Genomic DNA, 24413 nt, shown 5'->3' with positions numbered 1-24413 from the left:
TAAAAAAAACGATTAAAAAGGATATTGTAGCCTACAAAAGAAAAATATTTCACAGACATATGGAAAACCAACAAATAATATAGCCTAACATTTTTTTAAGAGTCTAGCTGGACTGTAGCTGGATGGACTTCCTCATGTAAGCTCTGAGAACAGTAAACCACCGTGTGCTTTCACACGCAACTTACTGATCACGCCTATTTTTTTTTACGCCTACATCATTAGAAAAGTCAGCGAGCAGTGCTTGCGCAGCGTCACTGAACGATGGACGGATCAGGGACAGTTTTGCCCCTGCAAGAATTCATCGCATCCCTGGATTGTGCTTCACTGCCTCGGATTCTACAAGTCTGCTCGGGGGTCTACTTTCAAGGTAGCCTACTACTTTCAATTTTGCAATAGACTGTAAGGCGTAGACTATTATGTGTTCAATAGCAGCAATAGCCCTTGCAAAAAATAACTCGAGTTTGGAGACAAAAAAAAGGTAGTAGGCTAGGCCTACAATGTTCAGAAGTACAATGCAGCACAATGCTGTTTTCATGTCCACAATACGAGAGGCTAGCCTACTGCTCTGTAAAGTGAAATTTTAACACTAAAAAAACTGCAGTTAATATAAGACTAAGCTATTTTTGGCTGCTTTAATGTGTCAATGAAAAAGGCTAATAAAAACAATTGTGGGTGTCGTAACAAACTGTTTTCAGTTGCTTAATGTAGGCTAGCCTGTTATTTTTAAAGATATTTATAAGCAGGGATGTAGTGGAGGCTAAAAGCAACTAAACGCAGTTTATCCACCTCTAAAATTTCAGAAATAGAGTTTATCCACCTCTCAAAAGAGTTTATACACCAATTGCAACTTTAACAAAATCACACTTTCACAATATGTCCACTCATCAGGAACCATGTAATACCACTGGTATTGTAAACCTGGGACAATAACCTCCACCTTAATCCACATGTTCTGAATGCTTTTTTATAAAAAATCTGATAATCATGGCAGTCCACCTCACAGAATTCATAGTTTAACCACCTCTTATTTTACCACTAAATCTCTGTTTATAAGTGTATGAACAACTCAATTTCAATATCCCCCATTATTGCTTCCTTAGGCCTAGTCTTACCAGCAATTTAAAACCCATTCACTGTTAATTTTTAACTATTGTAATGTTTTTATTTGCAAGTCTATTTGGACAAACGCGTCTGCTAATAACCATAACCATAATATGTTTCAGCCTTAACAATTGTCAGATGTCTTTTGAAAGGGGTGATGTTAGTTTTTAATGACTTATTGAAAATAGATAGATAGATAGATAGATAGATAGATAGAAACTCTCAGTGGGATATTCAAGGGACATTCAATTTAAATGGAATTTAATTCTATATAAATTCAAAGGGAAATTTATTTCCAGTCGTTCAATACCACTATGGTACATAGGCCTATATAACAGGAAAGAAGATAAATAGGTTATATACAGTACATATATAAAGATTGATAGCTATTGAATAATGAAGTACAGAGTCATCTAAGACTACCATTTAGCATTAACAAAAATGGTTTACTTTCCATTTCCCTTTGATTTCCTTTAGTTAAAGAACCATGATAGGCTATCAGAAGTCTGAAAACACGTTTGTCCTATTTGGCTTGAAAACATAGGCCTTTGCTTTGGTGTCTCTGAACCAGAACTGTAAAGGGGCAGCTAGTCCTATGCAGAACATTTGGCCAGAAATACCATTTGAATGAAGAGCCTAATGCACACAAACATACTTATCTACTACTCATACATTACTAATTCCTCTTTCTTAACTTTGTGTTTTTCGTCTGTTTTCACCTCTTCAAAATAATGACACTGGCTCGTTTCGGCCCACAGGGTCAGTGTACGAACTGTCAGGGAGTGAGGTATGCTTATCCACTGGGGACCTTATCAAGGTTATTGGCCTGAAGCTCCTGTCAGGGAGCTGTGTTGACATTGCTACCAATAGCACATGCGAACTTCCTGTTGACCACAAAGGTAAGTCTGTCTAGACTTTGGGGAAAACCCAGTTCAATACCTTTTCAAAGCCCGTAACTGTGTCCATGATCATTTTTATTACATTTTCCGTCACAAATTTGCATGGTTGGTACTTTGCGCTCTATTATAGCTTGTACTTTCCATATTACTTTTTAACTTGTTTATGAGCAGTTAGATCCACATAGTGCTTGTATTAAGCATAAAAGTAGATCCACCACCATTTCTGCAAGTATAGCATTCTAGTGCTACATCAGTGGTTCTTAACTGGTCTGGCTTTGGGACCCACAACTTCCCATGTTCATTAGGTCGCGACCAGGGTTGGGTCATATTACTTTGAAATGTAATCCATTACTAACTACAAATTACATGGTAATTTTTGTAATCAGTAACGTAATCAGTTGGATTACCAAAAACATGTAACATAATCTGATTACTTTAGGATTACTTCAATAAATATGCCCAAGTAAAAGACACCACAGAATTGATGAAAGAATTGTCATTCTATTTTTCTCCACTCTTCTCCAAATGTGCACAACTCAGCTTAACCTTTATAAGGGCACACCTGGACAAAGTATTTAGCTTTCGCTGGATTTTTTTGACCCAGGGACATGGCCTGAGATTGGCATAAAAAAGGGAAGCATTAAACCCAAATGACACCATGTCCATTTAAATTGTGGGGGTGAGAAAATTATTTTTTGGGGATGTTTTTCAACCAGGGAGACCTGGTGACTTTCTCAAAGTAAACAGTAACACTAAAACAAGAGGCTATATTAAGATTAGGAGGAAAAGATCAGGCAGTGTGCCGAGAGACCTGCCCCAATAGTATGTAAGTTAGGTAGTAAGTATATCTTTTTATCCCGTGAGGGACATTTGGTCTCTGCATTTATCCCAATCTGTGAATTAGCCAAACAAGGCAATAATAAAGGTCCGCACACTGATTGAAGCTCCCAAACGTGGATTTATTTGCACATTTATTTTTGTGCAAATAAATCCACATTTGGGAGCTTCAATCAGCATGCGGACCTTTATTATTTCTTCTCTATGAATAATTTTGAACACACAATTTTTCATAAAAATGTTAAAAGATAAAAACACTTTTTTTTATTCCATGTTTTTACCACATTGTCTTGCAACCTTTTGGCATGTGCAAGTGTAATTTTAAGTAAGAACAATCATATTGGTCAAGAGAAAATCAATATTTGCCAGGGGTATGAATAATTTTGTTCTAAACTATATCTTTAAAAAGCCTAAAAAGTGAACGTCTTGTCAAATTAAAAGATAGCTAGGCTATCATAAAAAAGTTGCATTGTTTGCATGTTAAAATGTAATCAGGTAATCCCAAACAATGTAACTGTAATGTGATTACACCATTTTTTTTATTGTAATCTGGGTTTATTATAGTTACTTGATTTTTGTAATCTGATTACGTAATCCAGATTACATGTTATCCGTTACTACCCAACCCTGGTCGCGACCCATATATTTTTGTAGCGATTAAGCCAACAGATACGGTTAGCTACATGGTAAGACACGCAAAGTGCCTTGTTTGGACCATTCTGATGTTTGGCATTACATTTGTGAAGTTTTCAACTCTCCCTTTCAAAGTGCTCGACAGATTTTTCTTTGACGGGGTGCTTTGTTATGTGGCATTTTCTCTCATGTGCCATCAATTGTGAACATCGCACACTGGGGTTTCTGTCCCATTTTGTCTCAATTTAAGTGAATCCATATATATACTACTTTCTACCTGTCACATAAACATTATCTATGTCCATGGCAAAGACTGACATACAATTAAAGTCTATAAAAATAAAGGTCCAATAATAGATATCATAAGGTAACATTTGAAATGGGCGATTTTTTTTATTTATTTTATCTATTTTTTTAAACCACAAGCTCTGCGACCTACTCAGAATGTTTCCGCAACCCACTTTTGTGTCCCGACCCACCAGTTAAGAACCACTGTTCTACATTATGTCATGTTTAATATGTGTTAATATGTTCTTAGGTCATATATTAACTGGTGGTTTTCACAGGCCTGTTTAAGATGGTGGCAGAGGACATGCCGTACGACTCGCTGGAGGAGATGGTAAGCCTGTTGCCTGTGGGGGTGGATACTGTAGGCTCCTTCTCCTTCATCAGCCGCTCTGATCTGACTATCGACAACTTCACTGTGCCGGCGGGCCAGGAGCTGACCTTGCTGTCGTCTGAGCAGGGCTGCGCCCGTTGCCAGTTGACTGGACCAGAGGGGTCGACAGCCGAGGTGCGCATCTCCCTGAATCACTGCGGCGCATTTTACGAGTGCCAGAGCGAGCACGGCTACTCCCTGGAGGAGATCTTGTCGTCCACACGGCTCCGGAGTCGCCGCTTCCGCAGCCTCAAAGCCAAGGCCTGCGGAGGCCCACTGGTTCTCACACCCATCTATCAGATTGAGGCCATCATGCACAGTGAGTGTGGAGTAGAGCCTTCTTCACCTCAGTTCGCAAATAATAATTTCTTATGATGTCAACAGTAACACCACTTCCCTTTTCAGGAGTTCATTTTGTGGTTTGCAAGGCAGCTCAAAACTCACAGGAGTTCAAAAAATAAATTTGTCATTCTACAAGTTGGTTTGATAGGGTTTTTTGGTTTCACTATCTTTCAAACAGGTGAAATTATGTGCTGTGTGTTATGTAAGTCAAGACATTTGTACAAGTCATTGACTTCATCATTGACAGTGGCATGAAATAAATGTAAGGGTTTGTGTGCTCTCCAATACAAGCTGTCTGCTGTCTGCAAAGAAAAACAACTGTCTGATTGACTTGTCCTGTGAGATAGAATGCCTTTTATGCTGCACTGCTCAATGCACACAGAAGTCTGAACTGAAAGTGTAGTCTCTAGTTTCACTTCCCTCTACATATCTTACTGCTTTCTCCTTATACAGTGAGGAAAAACATCGTGAACTTCCCTTCGAGCCTGGAGGTAGACGTTGTCGACGTCACCAACGAGTGCAAGAACGTGGAGTTTGTCAAACCTCTCACTCTGACAGAGTTGAGTGCCCAGCCGCCGGGCGCCTTCCCCGCCGTGGCCGAGATCCTGGAGGCCCCAGAGGGATCGCGTCACTTCTTCAGCAGCGCCTGGCACACACAGCTCAATAAAGGCCAGAGGCTGGTGCTGCACGGCTGTGGTCAGACCAACATGGTCCTGGCCTCCACGCCCAAGGGTCGCAAGGCACAGCAGTACTTCCTCATCTGGGGCAGTTATGGCGGGCGCCTGCGGCGCAAGGCCCGGGAGTTTGGCTCGGTGTACGAGCTGTACGTGGCCTCGTGCAGAGCGGTCGACGGGCTGCGGGTGAGTGTCACGCGGAACTGCGAGGCGGTGGAGGAGGAGGGCCTGCCCGAGCTGGACATTGGGGACCAGTTTGACGTGTTGAGGTGCGAGCAAGTGGAGCTGGCTGGGGTAGGGGGGGACAAACAGAGGGTGGAGGCGCTCGTGTGTAGGCGCACAGCAGAGGAAGATGATGATGATGATGACGACGATGATGATGATGATGACGAGGACGAAGGAGATGGGGAAAGAGAGGGGAAGAGGAGCAGAGAGGACACTATCTGTTTGCCGCTCTATATGGGCGCCCAGTTTATGGAGGTCATCACGGACAAGAAGAAGTACACCCTGACTGAGCTCGGAAAAGAGTCCTTGCTGCCACTGGACATCAAGGTGGCCACGCGGGATCCTGACCTGGAGAAGGACCCTCTGTCCGGGCTGCCGGCCCTGAGGCTGGAGGAGGCGTCGGTTGAGCCCACCGTCCTTGCCAGCCTGCTGGACAAACCGCAGCGCTGCTTCCAGCTGCCCACTCAGTGGCTGCACATGTCCGTGTCCTTTACTTCTGAGGCCCTGCCCTGGCCCAAGGGCCAGCCTCCAAAACTCTACCAGGAGACGGTCACAGAAGTTAAGGAGCATTTCTACTACGAGTTCCGCAAACACACCAACATAGAGGCAGCCCCGCCACCCCGGCCGCCCAAGAGGAAGATGTCAGTGGGGAAGCCAAAGAAGCCAGCCAAATCGGACATGTCCAGGCCTGCTACCCCAGCAAAGAGCAGGAGTCTGTCCAGTAGCTTCTGCCAACTATCAGTGGACAGTGAGAAGCAGAAAAGAAGTCCTGCCCCACCGCCACCTACGGTAAACCTCTCCACTCTCCTCAGTCAATATAACAAAAAAACAAAAAAATCAGTCTACCAGTCTATCAAAAGTGAACTATTTTTGCTGAATCTAGTTAACAATTCAGACTCTTTGATGAATATAATTTTAATCAAGGATGACTGAATAATCCAAAACTTGTTCTAATCTTTCATTAATTTTAGGAAGGGTAGTTAAATTAGGCCAGTTACATGCAATTCCTAGATGTCCACATTTTTTCCATTATACAGATGTTGTAGACATTGAATCTCCATTCCGGAACAAAGCAGATTCCTCTAGACTCTAATTTTATCTTTCTATGGTATGCCACAAGACAGAAAGACATTTTGTAATATGAAACATGATCCATTACCATATCACAAAGCTTTATAGAGGTTATGTTGCCACTGTATTACCGTTTATTTTGTAAGCAAAAACTACTGGCTTTATCATCATGAAACTTGTGACGTGATAACATGGTGTGACATGGCCCCACCCATTACCACTTTATGCCCACCTGGCTCATGTTCAGTTTCACTTTCATTGCCGCTATAAACCATATTTGGCCTCGGAGGTCCGCTGTTCCCTAGTAACCCTCCTTAGAAACCTTCTAGTTTGTGGCATGTTTTTGTTCTGCTATTAGTTTCATTTAGCTGGACTTGTTTTTTTTTTTTCTTTGTGTATTGCTGTGCTTTGCACTCAGCAAAGATCCCTGTACGTCTCACCCTCCATCACTTCCGCATTATCATGCCTTTTTGAATAGTACGGTTCAAAGAACAGGGTGGTCATTCAACAGAAAAGATATTTCTATGATTTCTTTTTTTAAAGAGCACTGACGATGCACCGCCAGTGCTTCCTAGAAAACCCGGCTCAAAGACAGGAAGTACACTGGTGCCAAATACTTATGTGGAGAGGCCCCAGAAAAAGTCAAAGGCCAAAGGTACAGATTGATGTATTTAATCAAGAATGACTTGTTAAAAAAAAGTTACACTTTTATACTCTTGAGATGGTTTATTTAGCCATTATTACTGTTTTTTAACAAGTTAATGGATATGATTAATTCCTCTTATGTTTCCTGTAGTCACAGAGAGGCACAATTCAGACAGCGAACATGACTATGAGAGCGTGGAGGAGATGGTGCGAAATGCTCAGGAGAGCGTCTTGTACTACTGACTTACGAGAAGTACCAGCCAATCAGTTGCTTCGGTCTGCTAAGACAACCTCAAGGGTTCCTCTGTGTGTGTGTGTGTGTGTGTGCAGACAAACTTAAATATAAACCGAATACACAGCAAAGTCGTTATGAGTTTTTATAGACCTGCAAACACTGCTACAGAAAGAACTTAAACGCCATAGGTCAACTTTAAAGTCAGACATGCCTGCTAGCATATTCTGTGCACAACAAGACTGAGCAAAACTGCAATTTGTATATACATATTTAAGAAAAGATATTTTTAATTGTTTTGTTTAACAGACAAACCACAACATTCACAGACACATATCACCAAGTAATGTTATGAGTAATGTTTTTGCTTACATTATAAAATTAATGACCTTACTAACTGTTTTTCTGCTTGTTCTGTCAAATGGTCCAAATCTGAAAGAGCAGCTCAGGGAATCATCACCCACGTGCCATCATCACAGGAACCACATGGGTGACAAGGCAGGAAATCGGGTGATTCTTTTGTTAGTTTGTGGTCTCAGCGGCAAACTGCTCATAGCGACTACATTTAGTATCCCTAGTGCAAGGAGACAAGATGTCTGGTTGGGGACCAAAGTGCTGCAGACTAAAGGGGAAGCCTTATCCCTCGTTGTCAGTTGATCTAAAATGGTCTTCGTCGATGGTGGAGAAAATGTGTCCTTCGTTACTGAGGAAGTCCACCACTTGCCTGTGAACCCAAAAAGACCAGTTAGAAGTTAGAAGTATTAGTGTATTCTATTGCTGTGCGCAGAGTGACACTAACACAGAGCTCTGTGTGTGTGTGTGTGTGTGTGTGTGTGTGTGTGTGTGGGGGGGGGGGGGGGGGGGGGGGGGCACTGATTAGATTAAATGAGCTAAAATGTGACCAATGACGCTGGATGACAACAAAGAATTGGTGAAGTACTATACACAGTGCTCACCTCTATTCACACTCCCGAATCTATGACTGACTATACACTTTCAGTATTGCTCAGTCACTGAGCTATTTCCACTATAGGCCTCTAGGTAAGCCAAACCAAGATCTGTGGCCGACTGAGTTTTCAGTAATATACTCAGAGGCAGGCAGAAAAGCCCAAGTGTTCACCACAAGTGTTTTACTTTGTGCAGTGGTGAGCATTTCTTAGTTTCTCAGTTGTCAAAATGCAAAGTCAAAAACATGGTCAACACTAATAGGAAATGTAAAGTGAAAAAAATGTATCACATCTTATTGAGGCCATCCTTAAAAATATTCTAAAGTTTTTGACAGGGTCGGTCGGGTTACGGCAAACAAAAATATTTTAAGGATGGCCTGATGGGAAGGGCAGTGTGTGCAGTGTCTCATAACTCACTTATAACTTACTTATCCCAATCCGTGAATTAGTGAAACACACTCAGCACACAGTGAGGTGAAGCACACACTAATCCCGACGCAGTGAGCTGCAGCGGCGCTCAGGGAGCAGTGAGGGGTTAGGTGCCTTGCTCAAGGGCACTTCAGCCGTGGATGTGGACATGGGAGAACAGTGCTCAACCACTTCCCCCGCCCACATTTTTCCTACTGTTACAAGCCCGAAGCCCTAACCAGTAGGCCACGGCTGCACCAAATAATTCCTAATGTGCTCGGCAGAGCAACGCCTTCTCAATAGTGCTACGATGGCGATGCAGTTAGAAGTGACCTAACTGAATGGCTGAATATTCAGTGTCATTCTTCATTCACTTCAGTCATTGAACGTGTTTGTTTTCAGAGTTGTCCCTAGCCAGATGTGGCCATGATGCCTAGAATGAAAGTAACTGAAGTCCATGTATGAAACAATGAAAGACCAAATGAAAGAAATAGACATAGTCTAGTCTATGGAGTGTGACAGTGACATACCATACGAAAAGTGGGCACTATGAACTTAAGTGCTCAGTGCACACTAGCAGTGTACTGACGGAAGTATGTGGTTTGAGACAGCCTGAGTTTAGTGTTTAAGTTGCTGGAGGGGCGTGAGTTCTATTAAAAGGTGTGTAAACCGTTAGAGGTGCATAAAGGCTACAATTTAAGAAAAATAGGAGGTACGTGAACTATGTTTAGGTGCATTTAACCTCCACTACAGTCTGCTAAAAACAGCAAGTTGTTGGTCGAAGTTAACAGAGGATTAAAATAATTCTAGTTTATTTAGGCTTAAATAGCCAGCCAACTTGACACTCATTTCTGTAAAAGATAGAAGTTACCCTGACAAATTGTATAGGGTCTAAAAAAGAAAATGTCCTAAACTTCCCACTTTGCAGACTAAAATTAAATGTTTTTAGAATGGTGATTTTGCACCTTTTTTAAAAAGGTTTACCTGTATATACACTGATGCCAATTTAAATGTTTGATCTCAATGTAATTTGATTAGGAAAATGAAACACCTGGGCCATTTCTGCAGTTCAGAATTCAGGAAACCAGGCCATACCAAAGTCCTTTTAGGCAAGTCCCTCCACTCGGCGGCCATATTGCAACGCCTTTTGGGCACTCATCGGGCTTCTATTTCGGCAGAAATGTGGGTGTGCAAGGCTTCACGACACCAATCTTGCTCCAGCAGCGAGATCACAACACATAATTGGCACAATGTCTTCACAACATACCACATTATTGGCTCAATGTATTCACATGTCGACGTTTTGCCGCGGAAGGGGTGTGATGCGTGTAGACAACTGCAATATTGGCGTTACAACTAGCCCCATGCATTTCTATGGAGGATTTGTTGAGTGCTCTGTCTCCTCATTAGAAAGTCTCTGGCCATACACAGTAATAGTATGTATGTGTGTCCTGTTCTGCAAGCAACTTAGCAGCTTGAAACCGGTTGAGTTCTCTCTGGTTGCCGTGTCATGGGTTTAGTTTGGTGTGATGGTGATGCTGTGCTGTTCTCACCTGATGACTGTGACACTCATGCCGCTGAGTCGCTGTTTGAGCTCCTGGATGCTGATGCCCTGTGGCTCGGGACAGCTCTTGATCAGACATAACACCTGCCGACACACACACACACACACACACACCCACCCACACACACACACACACACACACACACACACGCCAGAGTGGGTCGGTGTTACTCCACAAAAGATATGGGGTTTTCTAAGTGTACATGTACATGGGTAGGTAAAATATAATATACTGTACGTCAACACACGCACTAGGAGCAGGGAACATCAGAACACCACACCAGCTATGAGCAGGGCAGTGCTACATATGCTACAAAAAAAAATAAAAAATCAGCCTGTGCTATGAATGATTTACCAGCTTAGCACCAATGACACCTTATTTACAATGTTTTCTAGAGTGTAGTCTACAGATGAGGTGTTTGAGTTAAAAGAGTAACGAGTAAAAAAGGTTAACATACAGCCCTGTGAGTTTACGTTTGTCAAGGAGTTTACTTTGACTTTTACAACTGCCAATGCAGGCACACGCAGGGGTTTTCCAAGCCAAGATTGGTTGAGGATTACTATACACTTAAATATAGGCTCAGAGCTTAAGGGGGAGGGGGGTGTTGGGGGTTACTCCACATTCCACACCTGGGTTAGTTAACTCAGAGTAAGTTATTAACCTGCAAACAGAGGAGCCCTGGCATCATGGTACTTGCAAAACAAGGCCAAATGGCTCTTCCAAAACAATGGCTAGACAACCAGGGGGGCTGAGAACGACAGAAATGCAACAGGGGGCTGCTTTGTTTCTCACCTGATTCTGATTGGGACTCAGTCCATTGGAAACCATCGAGTTGGCACCTGCGTACCCTCCGCCTCCCATATTGTTCATGTTGCCTGAGCCCATGTTAGACATGGGCACAGAGCTCATTGCAACTGATCCGCTACCACCATCCATCTGAGAGAGAGGGAAAAAAAATGTTTTGTTAAGGCAAATGCTCAGGCATCTTTACACACATGAGCTGACCATGAACCACAAAACCAAAATGAACCAGTATACCTCAGTCTCTTTTGTGATCTCATGGTCACAAGAAAAACAAGAGGGGCACTCAAGAGAGGGCAGATATCTGCCGAGGCCAAATGTGGGCATCTCGCTACGGTAGTAAAATTAATATTAAATTTGATACTAAAATTCACAGATAAACTGTACCGAAACCATATTCACCTTGGCAGAAGTAATGAAAGGATGTTTGAAATGTTAATGTACCACTAAAAAAAAGGTGCTAAACTCCACCTGTCCTTTGGTAAGATAAACCCATTTACCCATTGGGTCATTCCGTGTCAAATCAGGCAGAATCCAGGAAATTGGTTGCTGCACCATCTGAGATTTTTCTCAAAGATTGTCTACATAAAGTTAAGGTCCCAAAACTTAGACCTGTAAAATGTTTTTGTATATTTTCCCACCATTGATTTTTCATTAATGTAACACTCTCATCATGGCTCACTCTCAGATGGCTTATCATGGAGGCCATGTTTGATTAATATTTTAAAAAGCTTTATTCTGAGCCAGCCCAAACTTTGTAGGATGGAAGAGAAAATATTGTTTCAGTATGACAGGACTACTTAAAGTTTGTACTGCATGCCCATTAGTTTTATATTAGGCCCTAGATTTGGAACAAAATGCAAAACTGGTGACATTTGGGGTCCTGTAAACTAATTTTTTGCGCACACATGGCATCAATCAGCATTTTGTCTGCAAAAACACTTCATGTATGTTGAGCCGATATTTGAGGTCTCCGCAACAAATACACATGAAGATAATAAGGATAAAACGAGGTGTGATTGAATTTTTTGAATTTTGGTCATTTTCATAGGACTGAAATGGTATGTGGGGAATCTAGTAGGAATACGAAAAATCAATGTGGGAATAGCTCAGTTTATAGTCATTTCATGTACCGTGTACCGTTTCAAGTGTCAGTGATGTATCGTGTTTCATTCATTCACACTTACTTGGTTACATTGTATACCTAATATATGAGAAAAATGAGAGGGTGCAGCAATAGCCTTATCTGATTTGACACGAAAGGACCTTCATTGCATAATCATGTATTAACGGTAAAAAGGAGAAAAATAGGTACATTTTCTGACATCTGGAAATGGTGCAACTGATAAATGCCAGTTCCAATCACCCTCCACAGTGAGTTGCATGCTGGTGAACTAACTACAGAGACTGGGACTAGCATGTGCATGATGGGTTCTCACCATAGCCTGCGGTTTGCTCAGCTGCATATGGGCATGCACCACTTCTAGCATGTGCGAGGTGATCTCATTCATATCCTCCAAGGGCCTAACACGAAACGCCACCAGAGAGCGATTGTTCTACAGGAAAGAGAGGGCAAAAGGGGTCAAACAAAAGATGGCAATGAGCTCCTGATTACTTTATCAACCTAAATTATCAGAACTTCAAACATTTCTCAAAGAAGTAGACATACACAGGCACCTGTTCTTACCTGGAAAGACCGAAGATTACCAGAGACCTTGACATAGGTGCCTGGGGGGATGACTGTGCTGTCCACACCAGGATCCTGATGGACAACATTAATACATGAGAGACTTACGGGTAAAGGCCCATTCACACAAAGAATGATAACAATAACGATAACTATAAATAAATATTGTTCTCGTTAATATGAATGACGACGTTCACACATAAACTATAAAGATAACGACATAAAGAACGATATCGTTGGGGATCACTTTCAGAGCGATTTTCAGAACGATAAAAAGCTAATAGCCAATCAGAACCCGTCAAATTTTAACAGTCACATTCATTAACACAAGGAGACTTTGTTTATCGTTGCTCAGTGTGAACACTTTTATCGTTATAGTTCTTGGTGTGAATAGGCCTTAACTCTTTATCTTAATGGTTCCTGCTTCTGATTTAATGCAGAACATCAGTATCAGCTGCTCAGAACTACTGTATCTGCTGTCCAACTTTCTTATGATTAGTTATGATTTCTAATTCCCTAGTGCTTGTCCAGAGGTATCAGTTCACAGTTCCTGATTATTTGGTACATCTGTATGTCAGATATCTGAAAAATAAAACTTTTTATTAAATTGACATCTGTAATGTAGTGTCTATCAGTCCTTACCTCTGTGTCCACCCACTGCTTCACATCCATAGGAGCGGCGGTCATGTCGTCCACTATGTACTGGATGTTAGTCATGGATTTGTCCATGCTTCTGATCACACCCACTATTGTGACCTATAGTACAAAATATAACAGAGAGACTGGCTGAAGGATAGAATGAGATAGATGCTTTCAGTACTGATCAGTTTTGGCTGCTAGATCAATCACTCAAAATTCAACCATTTATAACCCGCCCAAACTTTTATATCAGCACATTTATACAGTTAACTGGATCAAGACTTCTTCACTTACAGCCAAAGCCAACAAGACAGTCAAATGGCAATGAGAACAGTAACATGGAAAGGTTGCGCTTTAGGCTTAAGTGCTCTGGTTTACATAGACAGGCTGAGCTGTAACCCTAGATGCACACAGTTGCGTTGCGTTACTACATGCTGGTGAGTTTTTCCGACAGTTGGGGTGTGTACTACCGGTATGTTAAATGCCTTCAAGCATAACCATGTTCAAGTTCCTTTATTTGTACCCAGAGGTAGATTTTGTTTGCAGTAGTCCTCATACACACATATGGGAAAAACAGATGCACATATCACCAGGGCCTGAAGTTAACTTTTTTGGCCACCAGCCACTGTGGCAGGTGAATTTTGAAATCCACCTGCCACAGTGGTTTTTTACCAGCCAAAATTATTTTGTGTACAAAATAAAGGTGAACGACTCAGAAAATGCATAAGAATGGTTCTTGAACTTGTACAGAATACACATTACAGTATTCAAGTAAAAGTAAAAAAGTACTTTGTTAATAAATTACTCAAGTAGGCCTAACAAGTTACTTTTTTGTAGGCCTACATTTTTATATTTTTGATGGACCTTTAAAGGGATACAAAAGTATCCTTTATGCCTATTTGCTTTTCTCCTCCTCTGTAGGCTAATCATATAGTCAAACATATTTTAAAAGCCCAATTCAAATATATTTTATTTAATATACTTTGTCATAGCCAGAATAAACATTACGTGGCTATGGATATGAAAAGCAGTCTTCCAATACATTGCAGCTGATTCTTCTGCTTTGCATTGCTAGAAGTCTGGTTATAACTTCACCATACAGACAATGTAACCTAAAATCAATGGCTATATTATGGGTAGACCTATATTTAGGCTATAATCCACTCGACAGAGCAGGCTATCTGTTTTCTCAGCCGACCGTCTCATGTCATGTCCTGCAACATTGAGGCTACATAAATGAATGCTAGGCTTTTTCTAACTTGTATGCTCGATTTCCAGTGCATTTGCTTTGCTTGTAAATTAAGTTGTAGGCCTACTTTCCTTGTCCAATGTGATTGTTGAACGATGTTGGCCAGAAATTAATATACGGTATGTGGAAGTTTCCGTGTCATGCCATACCTCTAGTCTCGGCACTCTGGCAGCCTCACCAGAAGATGCAGCAACTGGCAGGACGTCATTGCGTTAACTGTAAGCTATGCGTTAGCTATAACGTTATAGAACATCTACTTCTGTGTAGTAGGCTACATAGGCCAGCCATCACTATTATAATCGCGGGGAAACGGTAGCAATGCTTTCTGAAGATCCCACGCCATTGTGTACCGGGGGAGAGGTGCTCTTTTCTCCCTTGAGATACTTTCTCCAATAATAAACTTGTTCTCGTAACGAAAGGCAATTGAAAATGTAGAGGAGTAAAGAGTACATTTCCTACGGCAATCTCCTTGCTCAGTGTTGAGTTGTCTTATTGGCTACCCGCCAACGTGGCAGGTAGATTGACAGTTTCACCCGCCAATCACAAAAGTTACCCGCATTTGGCGTGTGGGCGGGTGCGGGTGTACTTTGGAGTGGGTAAGACTGTTTTTAGTGGCAGGCTAGCACATACCGTTGACTTGCGCTAGCCTAGCACCTGCGAACTCTGCAATTAGAAGGACTGAATGAAACGTGTTGAAAACGGTCTCCACTGATAAATATCACACTTGCTTACTTGGAAATGAGGTCCTATGTCCAAAATCCTGAACCACCCCTTTAATGTTCTACATTTCTCATTAGTAGGTCACTTTGACTCTAACGTATGTTCTTACTTCATGACCTTGTATGATATCTGCACTGTTTTCCCCAAACATGGATAATGTAAGATGCCTGGGTTGATATCACTTCTGATTGCTTGTTTTGCATCAAATGCCATTTGAGTCATTGATTACACTATATGATTATCCTTTGCCATGCTCTGTACTACTTAAACTCTGGATAATTCTGCGTCAAGTCAGAGACACACATTCTGGAGTACATTGTGCTTTGTGTGCGCCTCTCTCCTGTACAGGGCCAAATTAAACTCTGTATCTTGGTTGGTCTCACTTTGGTATGCTATATTTTTACCGACAGTGGTAAAATTGGAACTGATTTGTAAACTGTAAAATCAGGAAGTTTGAGTAGTCAATTGAAGAAGTTAATAAAGTTACCAGCTAGAGTTGCAGCACAGGAGAATTAAGAGGAAGCAACTAGGAACATGGCAATAATCCAGCAAAAGGTAATATAGAGATTTATTTTCAAAACAGAGTTGCTCTACTGCTCAGAAAAAAAAGTTTCTCAACACTGTCAGCTGGTCCTCTAGTTCAAGGGTCCCCAACCTTTTATGTACCATGGACCGGTTTGATTCCCATTTTTTTTTCACGGACCGGTGGGGGGGGTGGGGGGGTTCGGGGTTCCATGTTCCGTGTTCCGTGTTGTGCATGCATTACTTGAAAAGAACTAGCTCCAGTTATGTATGAACAGTGAAGGTAACAAACTCTTAAAAATGTGAAAAACGTGAACTTGAAGAATTTAACAATATGAACTATGAAAATTGAACAACTAGAAGCTACATCTATCATGTGTGAACATGCTTAACAAAATATGTTAACAAAACATGGGAACTAAACGTGCATTACGAATATAATCAGTGGGAGCCCTGTGCTTGTTTCCCTGCAACAAGAAGGTTCCATCTGGGGGTGATGGAAGACAGTGACACCCTCAGTGTGTTTGAAATGTCCAGTCGATTGCGCAATTTGGTCTTAGTTGCAGTCATTGCCGAAAACCTGGCCTCGCATAGATACGTGGTGGGAAATGGTAGCGTTTTCAGCGCTTTTACGGCTCTCGGGATATTCTGCTTTGGTTTTCATCCAAAAACCCGCCAGAGAGGTTTCCTCATAGCCTACACACTCTTAAGACCACCGTCATTTGCAATTTCGATTAACTGCTCTTCCTCCTGCGCTGACAAGTTAGGACTATTCGGGATATTGACAAATGGGTTGGGGACCCACTCATTGGTTTGCCGTGGATCTTTGGAGGATGGGAAGTAACGCTCAAACTCATTTGAAAGCGCAACAAGGTGATCGTGCACCAGCTGCGAGAGAAAGGGCCCTGCCTCAGTCTCTCCCAAAACCCCCACTACTGTTTGGAACATATCAAATACACCCCGATCCACTCGTCGTACCCACAAATCAAGCTAGGCTTTAAATGCAGCAACTTTATCTGCCAGTTTAAAGACAGTCGTCATTCTCCCCTGCAGTGACAGGTTGAGGTCATTAAGCAACCCGAATATGTCACACAGGTAAGCAAGTTTTGACACCCAGCCCTCATCACTAAAATATGCAGCTAACGGTGACTTTTTTTCTGTAAGAAATCTCTGCAGCGGCTCTTGCAACTCAAACACTCTGGCCAGTGACCTGCAACCAACCAACTTGGATAGCGTACCACAGTGACCCATTCACCCTCTCTAACAACTGTGCCTCAATATCCTCTGACATATCATCAATTCGCCTATGGACAGTGCTTGCAGAAAGCGGTACCTGAGCTATTTTTTTAGCTGCAGCCTCCCCAAGGAGTTCATTGCACATGCCTTTACCAGCAGGCAGAATTAACTCTTTCCCAATAGTAAAGGGCTTCTTAGATTTAGCAATCCGACTAGCCACTATGAGGCTTTTAGCGCAGCCATGTTCACCGATGTGGTTGCTTTACGCACTAGTTTTTTGTCCTTCTTGCTCGCGTTTCTTATGCTCAAAGAACTCAAGGGGTTTGTCTTTAAGTGTAGGATGCTTGGACTCTAGATGTCGAATTAGCTTTGATGGTTTCATTGTTTCGTTTGACAACTTATCGCCAAATACCACACATAAAGGACTTGGTGCATGCGAGTACCGGTCTCTGCGAAACCATATTTTAAATATGACTCGTCATATTTCGTATTGAATGACCCCTTCTTTTTCTTTGAGGTATCTGGCTCACCATCGTCAGTGGGTATTATTGCAAATGTGACATTATTGCGAATTAAATTGAGTTTATTTAGTTTGCATGCATTTTTTTTTAAACTCTTGTCGTAGGCTACCGCCCGGTTAGGAATGTCCCGCGGCCTGGTGGTTGGGGAACGCTGCTCTAGTTTACATCTGCTTGTTCAACAGTGTAGAGTTGGAAGCGATAGCCTTCCACAGCAGCATCACCTCTGTTCAGAAGACTGCAACTAGCATCACACTCCTCACACACAAGTATACATAGGACTGGCACGCCGGTGACATCACCGTTTGCGCGTACAGTGACCACCACATCGAGTATACGGCGCCCTTTAGCCTCCATCCCTATGGTGTACAGATGGGGGGGGGGGGGGGGTATGCTTTAGGGCCCCAACAGGTGCTTCGCTTACCTGAGCAACCTCCACCTCTCCCACTCTGAAAACATCTTCTGACTGGACAGCAGACTTGATTTGGGACACTGTGCAGGGGATGATGTGTTGGGCCCGTGTCCTCTGAAAAACCAGAAGCGAAACAGAACATGCTACATTACTAATCCTCCCTTCACAAAAGCCCTTAGGGCCATTTCAATAGTAGTATAGTAATAGGAACTTCTGTACAGGCAGGATGTTTATTTCCTAAAAGTATTTAAGCAAGTTGTTAATACTGAAATAAAATGATGCACACACCAGAGTATGTGTAATCTATGCGCTGCGAAAGACACAAGAGACCAAAGGTAAAAAGGTTATGTGAAGGCACACTAAGATGCAGGCTAATCTCACCCCTTTCCTATCTCCACCCTGGGAGGCTGAAGGAGAACCAAAGCCTCCTGGAGACTGTGTGTATCCTCCACCCATGCTCTCCCCATAATTCCCTGAAAGGGCAAAAAGACACAATGATCAAAACAATGACATAAAATAAACTATAAAGAAATGCCAATCTAGCTCTTTAGGTTTCACAATATGGAAGAGTATGTCAGTTGATACAGTCAGTAAATATGTCAGCTAATAATAAAATAATAATAATAATAATAAAAGCCAAACCCAAACAACATCATACGTTTGTTATTGGACATAAACACGATAGGAATTCTCTATACTATGCGACACATTATATGCGACACATAATTATGCCCAAATCTAAAGACCTAAATCGAGCAACAAGATACGGAGTGAGTAAACACATGCATCTGTTTGTTATAAAGATTCAATAAACGTTAACGTAACGAGTCCTCGGCACGTCTGATCTCAGCATTCACTGCAGTTGGTTATGTTTTCTACATTGGGAGGACAATTTTTCAATAAAAATCTGCAACGTCAGAAGAGTTTCTTTTAGCTGACCCGCCACTTTACTATCGATAAGCTTGTTACAAATTTAACACACCAAGTCGGCCATTGCGATATGGTTAAATGGTTAGTGGTGCATATCAAACCTTTAAGACAACTTATTTAGGCAAAAGAAACACAGCGCATAGTTAATTACTTAAGCTAAAATACGGTTCACGTAACGTTAGACGAAAACGAAATATCTTGTTTGTTCAAGTTAGCCAGTTCGGTTCACTTACTAGCTTGCCAGATACTTTGCTAGCATGCACACTTTGTAACTTGGGAAAGTACAATTACATTAGAACGTGGAATACTCACCATGGTTAAACATTTTACTGCAAATGGAATAAAGTACACTAAGAATTGATGGCGGTGGACAGTTCTTCTCCCCAAGCCAGAGAATGTAAATGTCTAATGTCAATGTGATTGTTTTAGTTCCGCGCGCTACAGAACTCAGGCGCATGCGTTTTGCCGCGAAATCTACCGCTCTTCACACCACGATGTATTTCCGCTTCTTTATCCAATCAGAAGTGCCCAGTCCCTGGCTGAGTTCAAGACAGACAAACATTTCAAAGCAACGCAAACTGAGGTGCATTGAACACGCCGTTGTTCGCGCAAGCGCTCTGGGAAGGCCGTTGTTTTCTTTCTTTTCGAGATTCCGAGCCAAATATATTATGTAAACATAAGTTTCATTTTCTTTAAAACGTTTCATTGTTATCATTAATCTGTAAATGACTGCATGCGTGTAGGCTATGCTGTGTTCATCGCCTTTTTAATACTGTGTGTTTTAGGTGATAGATATATATAGCCCCCTCAAAACAAGACAAAAACTACAAAAACCTTGCACATTCTTATTTTACACCGTTGCTACTAAACAAAACGTTCTGCTGCACCAGCCGGGCGTTCTGTCATAGTAGACTAATCAGTTCAGTAAAACTGATTATTCTGCTTCGAATAATCAGTTTCAAGTTCACTTCTAAAATGTTGGCAATGACTTTTAGGTTATTTAAAATGTAGGGTTTGGTAAAATGTCAAAAGTTAACTTAACAAATGCCATATCATTAGGCTATATAGGCTATTTTTAGCATAGCAGCATCAATTTCATGTCTTAATGTCGCAAATCATTTTCAAACGACGTCAGGAACTTCCATCTTGGTCATTCATTTTTTGGCAGTAAAGTATACTTTGATTTAATGTTTGACAGTGCTCCTCATAATAGAACTACACATAGGCGTAGATCATGGACTCACATGTTAGCCTAAAGTTTGATGAATAGGCCTATCACAGCAACCCACGTAGGCTAATAGCCTACAGGATAAATGGTAGCTGAAAACAATTAGGCTAATTTAAATGTCACCTCTTAAACTAATTTCTATCCTCGAAATATAGTGCTCGTTGAAATATAATGCCACATAGGCCTAACCTAAATGTATTATAGGACTACTACGGAAGGTAGATTGCAATAAAAGTAAATTATCACTAGGCTATATATTCCACGAATATAATTATCAAACTCTCCAATCCTCAGCCAGACATGCAACTCGAAAACTTGCGCACAGATTTGAGCGTAGCCTATAGGCTAGCGCTGTCTTGCCTTCTACGTCCATTTCGTAGGCTAAATTTGCTGTGGCGGGTGGGGGATTTATCTGTAAGGGTGTCATTTGGGAATCACTGCTACTGAACTACCAGTCAGAGATGATCTTCGCAGGAGCATAGTCGAGTCCTTATCTCTTTCTTTATAGTCATATGGGATCAACTCAATAATTTCCTGTTGTGCGTTTTCCACTGACGACGAACCACATGGCTCGTGTTCGTGCGTGTTTTATTTGGAACGTCTTTCTGGTGCTCTTCTTTAAAGGTGGTGTGGCATTAACAGGTGAGAACTGAAAATTACTTTGGAGCCCTTTTTGTTAGAGCTTACTTTTTTCCTACAAACACGTGTTTGTTATTTAAAACATTGTTACTTTCAACACACACACACACACAGAGAGAGAGAGAGAGAGAGATAGTCAAATTGTATAGTTCTTGATTAGGCTACTGCATCCTAGTTTGAAACTAGTCACAAACAAGCCAACATAGTGGATTTGAGGCTATATTGTTAAGTTTTTTTTATTCAGGGAATTTCTGGCACATCACGGACCTCCATTGGGACCCTTCTTACCGGTTGGGTGATGACCCAACATCAGTGTGTAACTCTAGTGGCAACCGTCCTGTGCAGGGGGCAGGGAAGTTCGGGGACTACGCCTGTGATTCACCATGGGACCTCATCAACTCCTCCATATATGCCATGAAAAATATTTTACCAGATCCAGATTTTATTCTTTGGACAGGGTATGTGATGTGACATCATGACGAGACACTATTCCTTCCTAATCTGATTTGGTGTAAGCAGCTCTTTCATGTTTTAATGCTAAATGTCTCTTTGAACTTGTATTGAATTGTTTCTCTAACATTTATCCATAGAGATGATACCCCACATGTGCCCAATGAGCAGCTTGGGGAAAAGGCGGTTGTTGACATTATCGGAAATCTTACCCAAATTATCAAAGAAGTGTTCCCAAGTAAATCACATTTTAAAATTTTAAAATTTTCTCTTAATTTTAGCAAACCACTGGTCATGATTTTGCCTAAAAAAGTTCATAAGATGACAAAGGAATTTAAAGATGATTAAATAGATAGGAGATCTATTTCCCCCCCCTTTCCAGACACCAAAGTTTACTCTGCTCTTGGTAACCATGACTACCATCCAAAGAGCCAGTTACCAGCAGGACCGAATTATATTTATAACCAGACAGCAGAGATGTGGAAACAGTGGCTTGACCCAGAGTCTCAAAATCTCTTCAAAATAGGTAACCATTCACATTTTATTGTCTGGCAAAATACTTTACTTTAGGTTAATACAGAGCGCTATTAGGATACATGGTTAGAGTTACAATGTAGTTGGACTCTCAAGTGAGAAGTGCAAGGTGCACCCTGACTGCAGCCAGAAATAGAAATGAGTTAATGAATTAAATGTCACAAATAAGCATACAAAGGCTGTAACATGCAGATAAGTTGTACAGTTTTTGTAAACAAAAATGGTTAAAACACTTATGTTTTATCAAAACAAGAATTCAAAACATTTTGTTGTTGTTGGTCAGCTCTGCATTTAAAAAAATCACAAAAGAATCTTGATAGCCATAACACATGTATTACTGTACTTGCTCATTTCCATTTCCTGATAACATTGGTCTTTTTCTGTTCTTTGTAGGTGGCTACTACACAGAGAGACTGTTGAATAGACCTGGGTACAGGATGTTGGTGCTTAATACCAACCTATATTACAGCCAGAACAAAGTGACACAGGACCTTCCAGATCCAGCAAATCAATTTGATTGGATGGACAAAGAGCTAACAAATGCAGCCAATCAAAAGGAGAAGGTGTGAGCCTGCTTTCCCTAACTTTCTTGTTGAAAAATGTGATGCAGTTGTGATTACGTATTGACCGTATAAAACGTTTCTGTGCCAAAGGTGTACATTGTAGGACACGTTCCTCCAGGGTTCTTTGAGAAAAAGCGGCAGACGATGTGGTTCCACCAAAACTTCAATGTGCGCTACCAGGAGCTAATTCAGAAGCATCATGCCATCATCATGGGCCAGTTCTTTGGCCATCATCACACAGACTCTTTCCGCATGTTTTACAGCCCAGATGGTAATTCAACAGCACTCTTCAGGCAATGGCTCTCTAGTTTGCATTTTGGATTAAGCCCATGAAATGCAGCAAAGACTCCCTATAAGGTACAGGGAATAGGGAACAGAGCATGCATCAATGAGAACAACTATACATTGATAAGTCAAATGTATGAGGAGATGGGTTGCAAAAAGGCTTGCAGAGAAAGCGGCTGGAGAAGGCAGGATAATGCATCTTAAATAAGGCACCTTGAATGATCTCCAACGTAAGAGCAAGTGATGATCAGCTGAGCAGTCAGCCGAGATACTGCCAGACTCTGAGAAGCTGAGTCTGACTATGTGGCCTGTCTGAACTAACGCGATGCTACATTGACTCTCTAATCAGGTTCTCCCATCAGCACCATGTTCCTGAGCCCAGGTGTAACGCCATGGAAGACCACTCTGCCAGGAGTTGTTGATGGTGCCAATAATCCTGGCATACGCATCTTTGAATATGACACAGATTCCCTCTTGGTCAAAGTAGGAAAGCATGTTTGCGTACAGTTCTTGGCATTATTGTACTATTATTGTATTGTTAATCAAGTTTTACATGCTGAGGCCCACAGTAACTGATTAACTGTTTGGTTTTTACCAGGACATGGTCACTTACTATCTGAACCTGACTTATGCTAACGTCGCCCAGGCAAGATGGGAGAAAGAGTACCGCCTGACGGAGGCGTTCCGTGTGCCAGACGCATCTCCCACCTCCATGAACGTGATCCTGGATCGCATGGCCCAGGATTCCTGCATCTTGCAGAAATACTACGACTTCAACTCTGTCAGCTATGACTTGTCAACTTGTAATGCAGACTGTCGCATTGACCACGTCTGTGCGGCCAGGGCAATAGACCAGAAGGACTATGACCAGTGTGTGAAAGACGGGGCACCTCCTACTGGCCTATTTGTGGCAATGCTTCCGGTAATTTCTGTTGTACTAAGCATTGCATGAGTCCAGACTTATCAAATATTGTAAAACATTCTATATGTATATGTTGTCCACACTGCTACACATTAAAGCATCTAATCTGTATGACGTACAACATGGCAACCAATGCGCTCAGTCTGTTGTACATGAATGGGAACACTAATGACTAGGGTAAATCACTTTGCTTATGTAATACTATGCACACAATTGTACATGGAAGTAGGTAGGTCAGCACAATGCTTGCATGTGTCTCTACGCTAAAGGGAAGTTATCTGTAAATGAATCCTTCAAAGTCACACCATTTCTGTGAAACTTCTAAAAAACAAATGCAGAGAATGACTCTCATCAAGCCCCACCATGCTTGTGGTTTCGTTAAAAAGTGCTACTAATGATCTATTCATGCTTGTTTGCACCTTACAGTGTGTCAATAATTTAGCAAATATTGATATCACCACTTGTGCCACAAAACCCAGTGATGCATTGCTGTTTCAAAGTAGAGCCCTAAACATCTCTGATTTGTTTAACAGTGTCAGTGACATTGATTCTCCTGAGTACATCATAAGCCATATCTTACACTGAATGGACTTACTGAAAGCAGTCTGTGAATGTGGTGAACTTGAATTTCCCCTGGGGATCAATAAAGTATCTATCTATCTATCTATGTTACTCTTTATGACCACAATAAGGTTCTTGTAATCTGCAAAAATAAAGGTGACACCTGCAGTAAACTCCTTCAATGTAGATAATGCTTTGGACATGGAACACTTCAATATTTTTAACAAGAGTCCTATGATACATCCTGTGGTCCCAAGGTATGTCCCATGCCAAAGGCTTA

The 24413-nt window shown here is 41.6% G+C and overlaps 3 protein-coding genes across 3 annotated transcripts; 2 read left to right on the top strand and 1 right to left on the bottom strand.

Annotated features, from left to right (window-relative positions):
• The first annotated feature begins 261 nt into the window (after window positions 1–261).
• Window positions 262–7710, top strand: themis2 (thymocyte selection associated family member 2). The gene is made up of 6 exons (XM_076280508.1): window positions 262–367; window positions 1860–2000; window positions 4037–4447; window positions 4924–6158; window positions 6984–7095; window positions 7237–7710. Exons 1-6 carry the CDS (start codon window positions 262–264, stop codon window positions 7326–7328), a joined length of 2097 nt encoding a protein of 698 aa, XP_076136623.1. The 3' UTR covers window positions 7329–7710.
• Window positions 7590–19423, bottom strand: rpa2 (replication protein A2). The gene is made up of 9 exons (XM_076280509.1): window positions 19264–19423; window positions 18403–18494; window positions 18034–18135; window positions 13368–13481; window positions 12726–12800; window positions 12478–12594; window positions 11030–11173; window positions 10226–10320; window positions 7590–8041 (listed from the first exon to the last, which is right to left on the bottom strand). Exons 1-9 carry the CDS (start codon window positions 19406–19408, stop codon window positions 7954–7956), a joined length of 972 nt encoding a protein of 323 aa, XP_076136624.1. The 5' UTR covers window positions 19409–19423; the 3' UTR covers window positions 7590–7953.
• Window positions 19424–20657: 1234 nt separating this feature from the next.
• smpdl3b (sphingomyelin phosphodiesterase acid like 3B) lies at window positions 20658–24309 on the top strand. Its single transcript, XM_076280500.1, has 8 exons — window positions 20658–20821; window positions 21063–21276; window positions 21409–21506; window positions 21651–21794; window positions 22196–22365; window positions 22456–22636; window positions 23000–23133; window positions 23249–24309. The coding sequence occupies exons 1-8, from the start codon at window positions 20746–20748 to the stop codon at window positions 23600–23602; spliced, it is 1371 nt and encodes a 456-aa protein (XP_076136615.1). The 5' UTR covers window positions 20658–20745; the 3' UTR covers window positions 23603–24309.
• Window positions 24310–24413: the final 104 nt, after the last annotated feature.

The sequence above is a fragment of the Alosa pseudoharengus genome, unplaced genomic scaffold (assembly GCF_046254945.1).
Source record: "Alosa pseudoharengus isolate Yale_2024_CS ecotype anadromous, Long Island Sound unplaced genomic scaffold, YU_APseudo_1.1 YU_APseudo_1.1_scf_12, whole genome shotgun sequence".
Lineage (NCBI taxonomy): Eukaryota > Metazoa > Chordata > Actinopteri > Clupeiformes > Clupeidae > Alosa > Alosa pseudoharengus.
The sequence above is the reverse complement of the archived record's forward strand: the minus strand, read 5'-3'. Positions and strand labels throughout refer to the sequence as shown.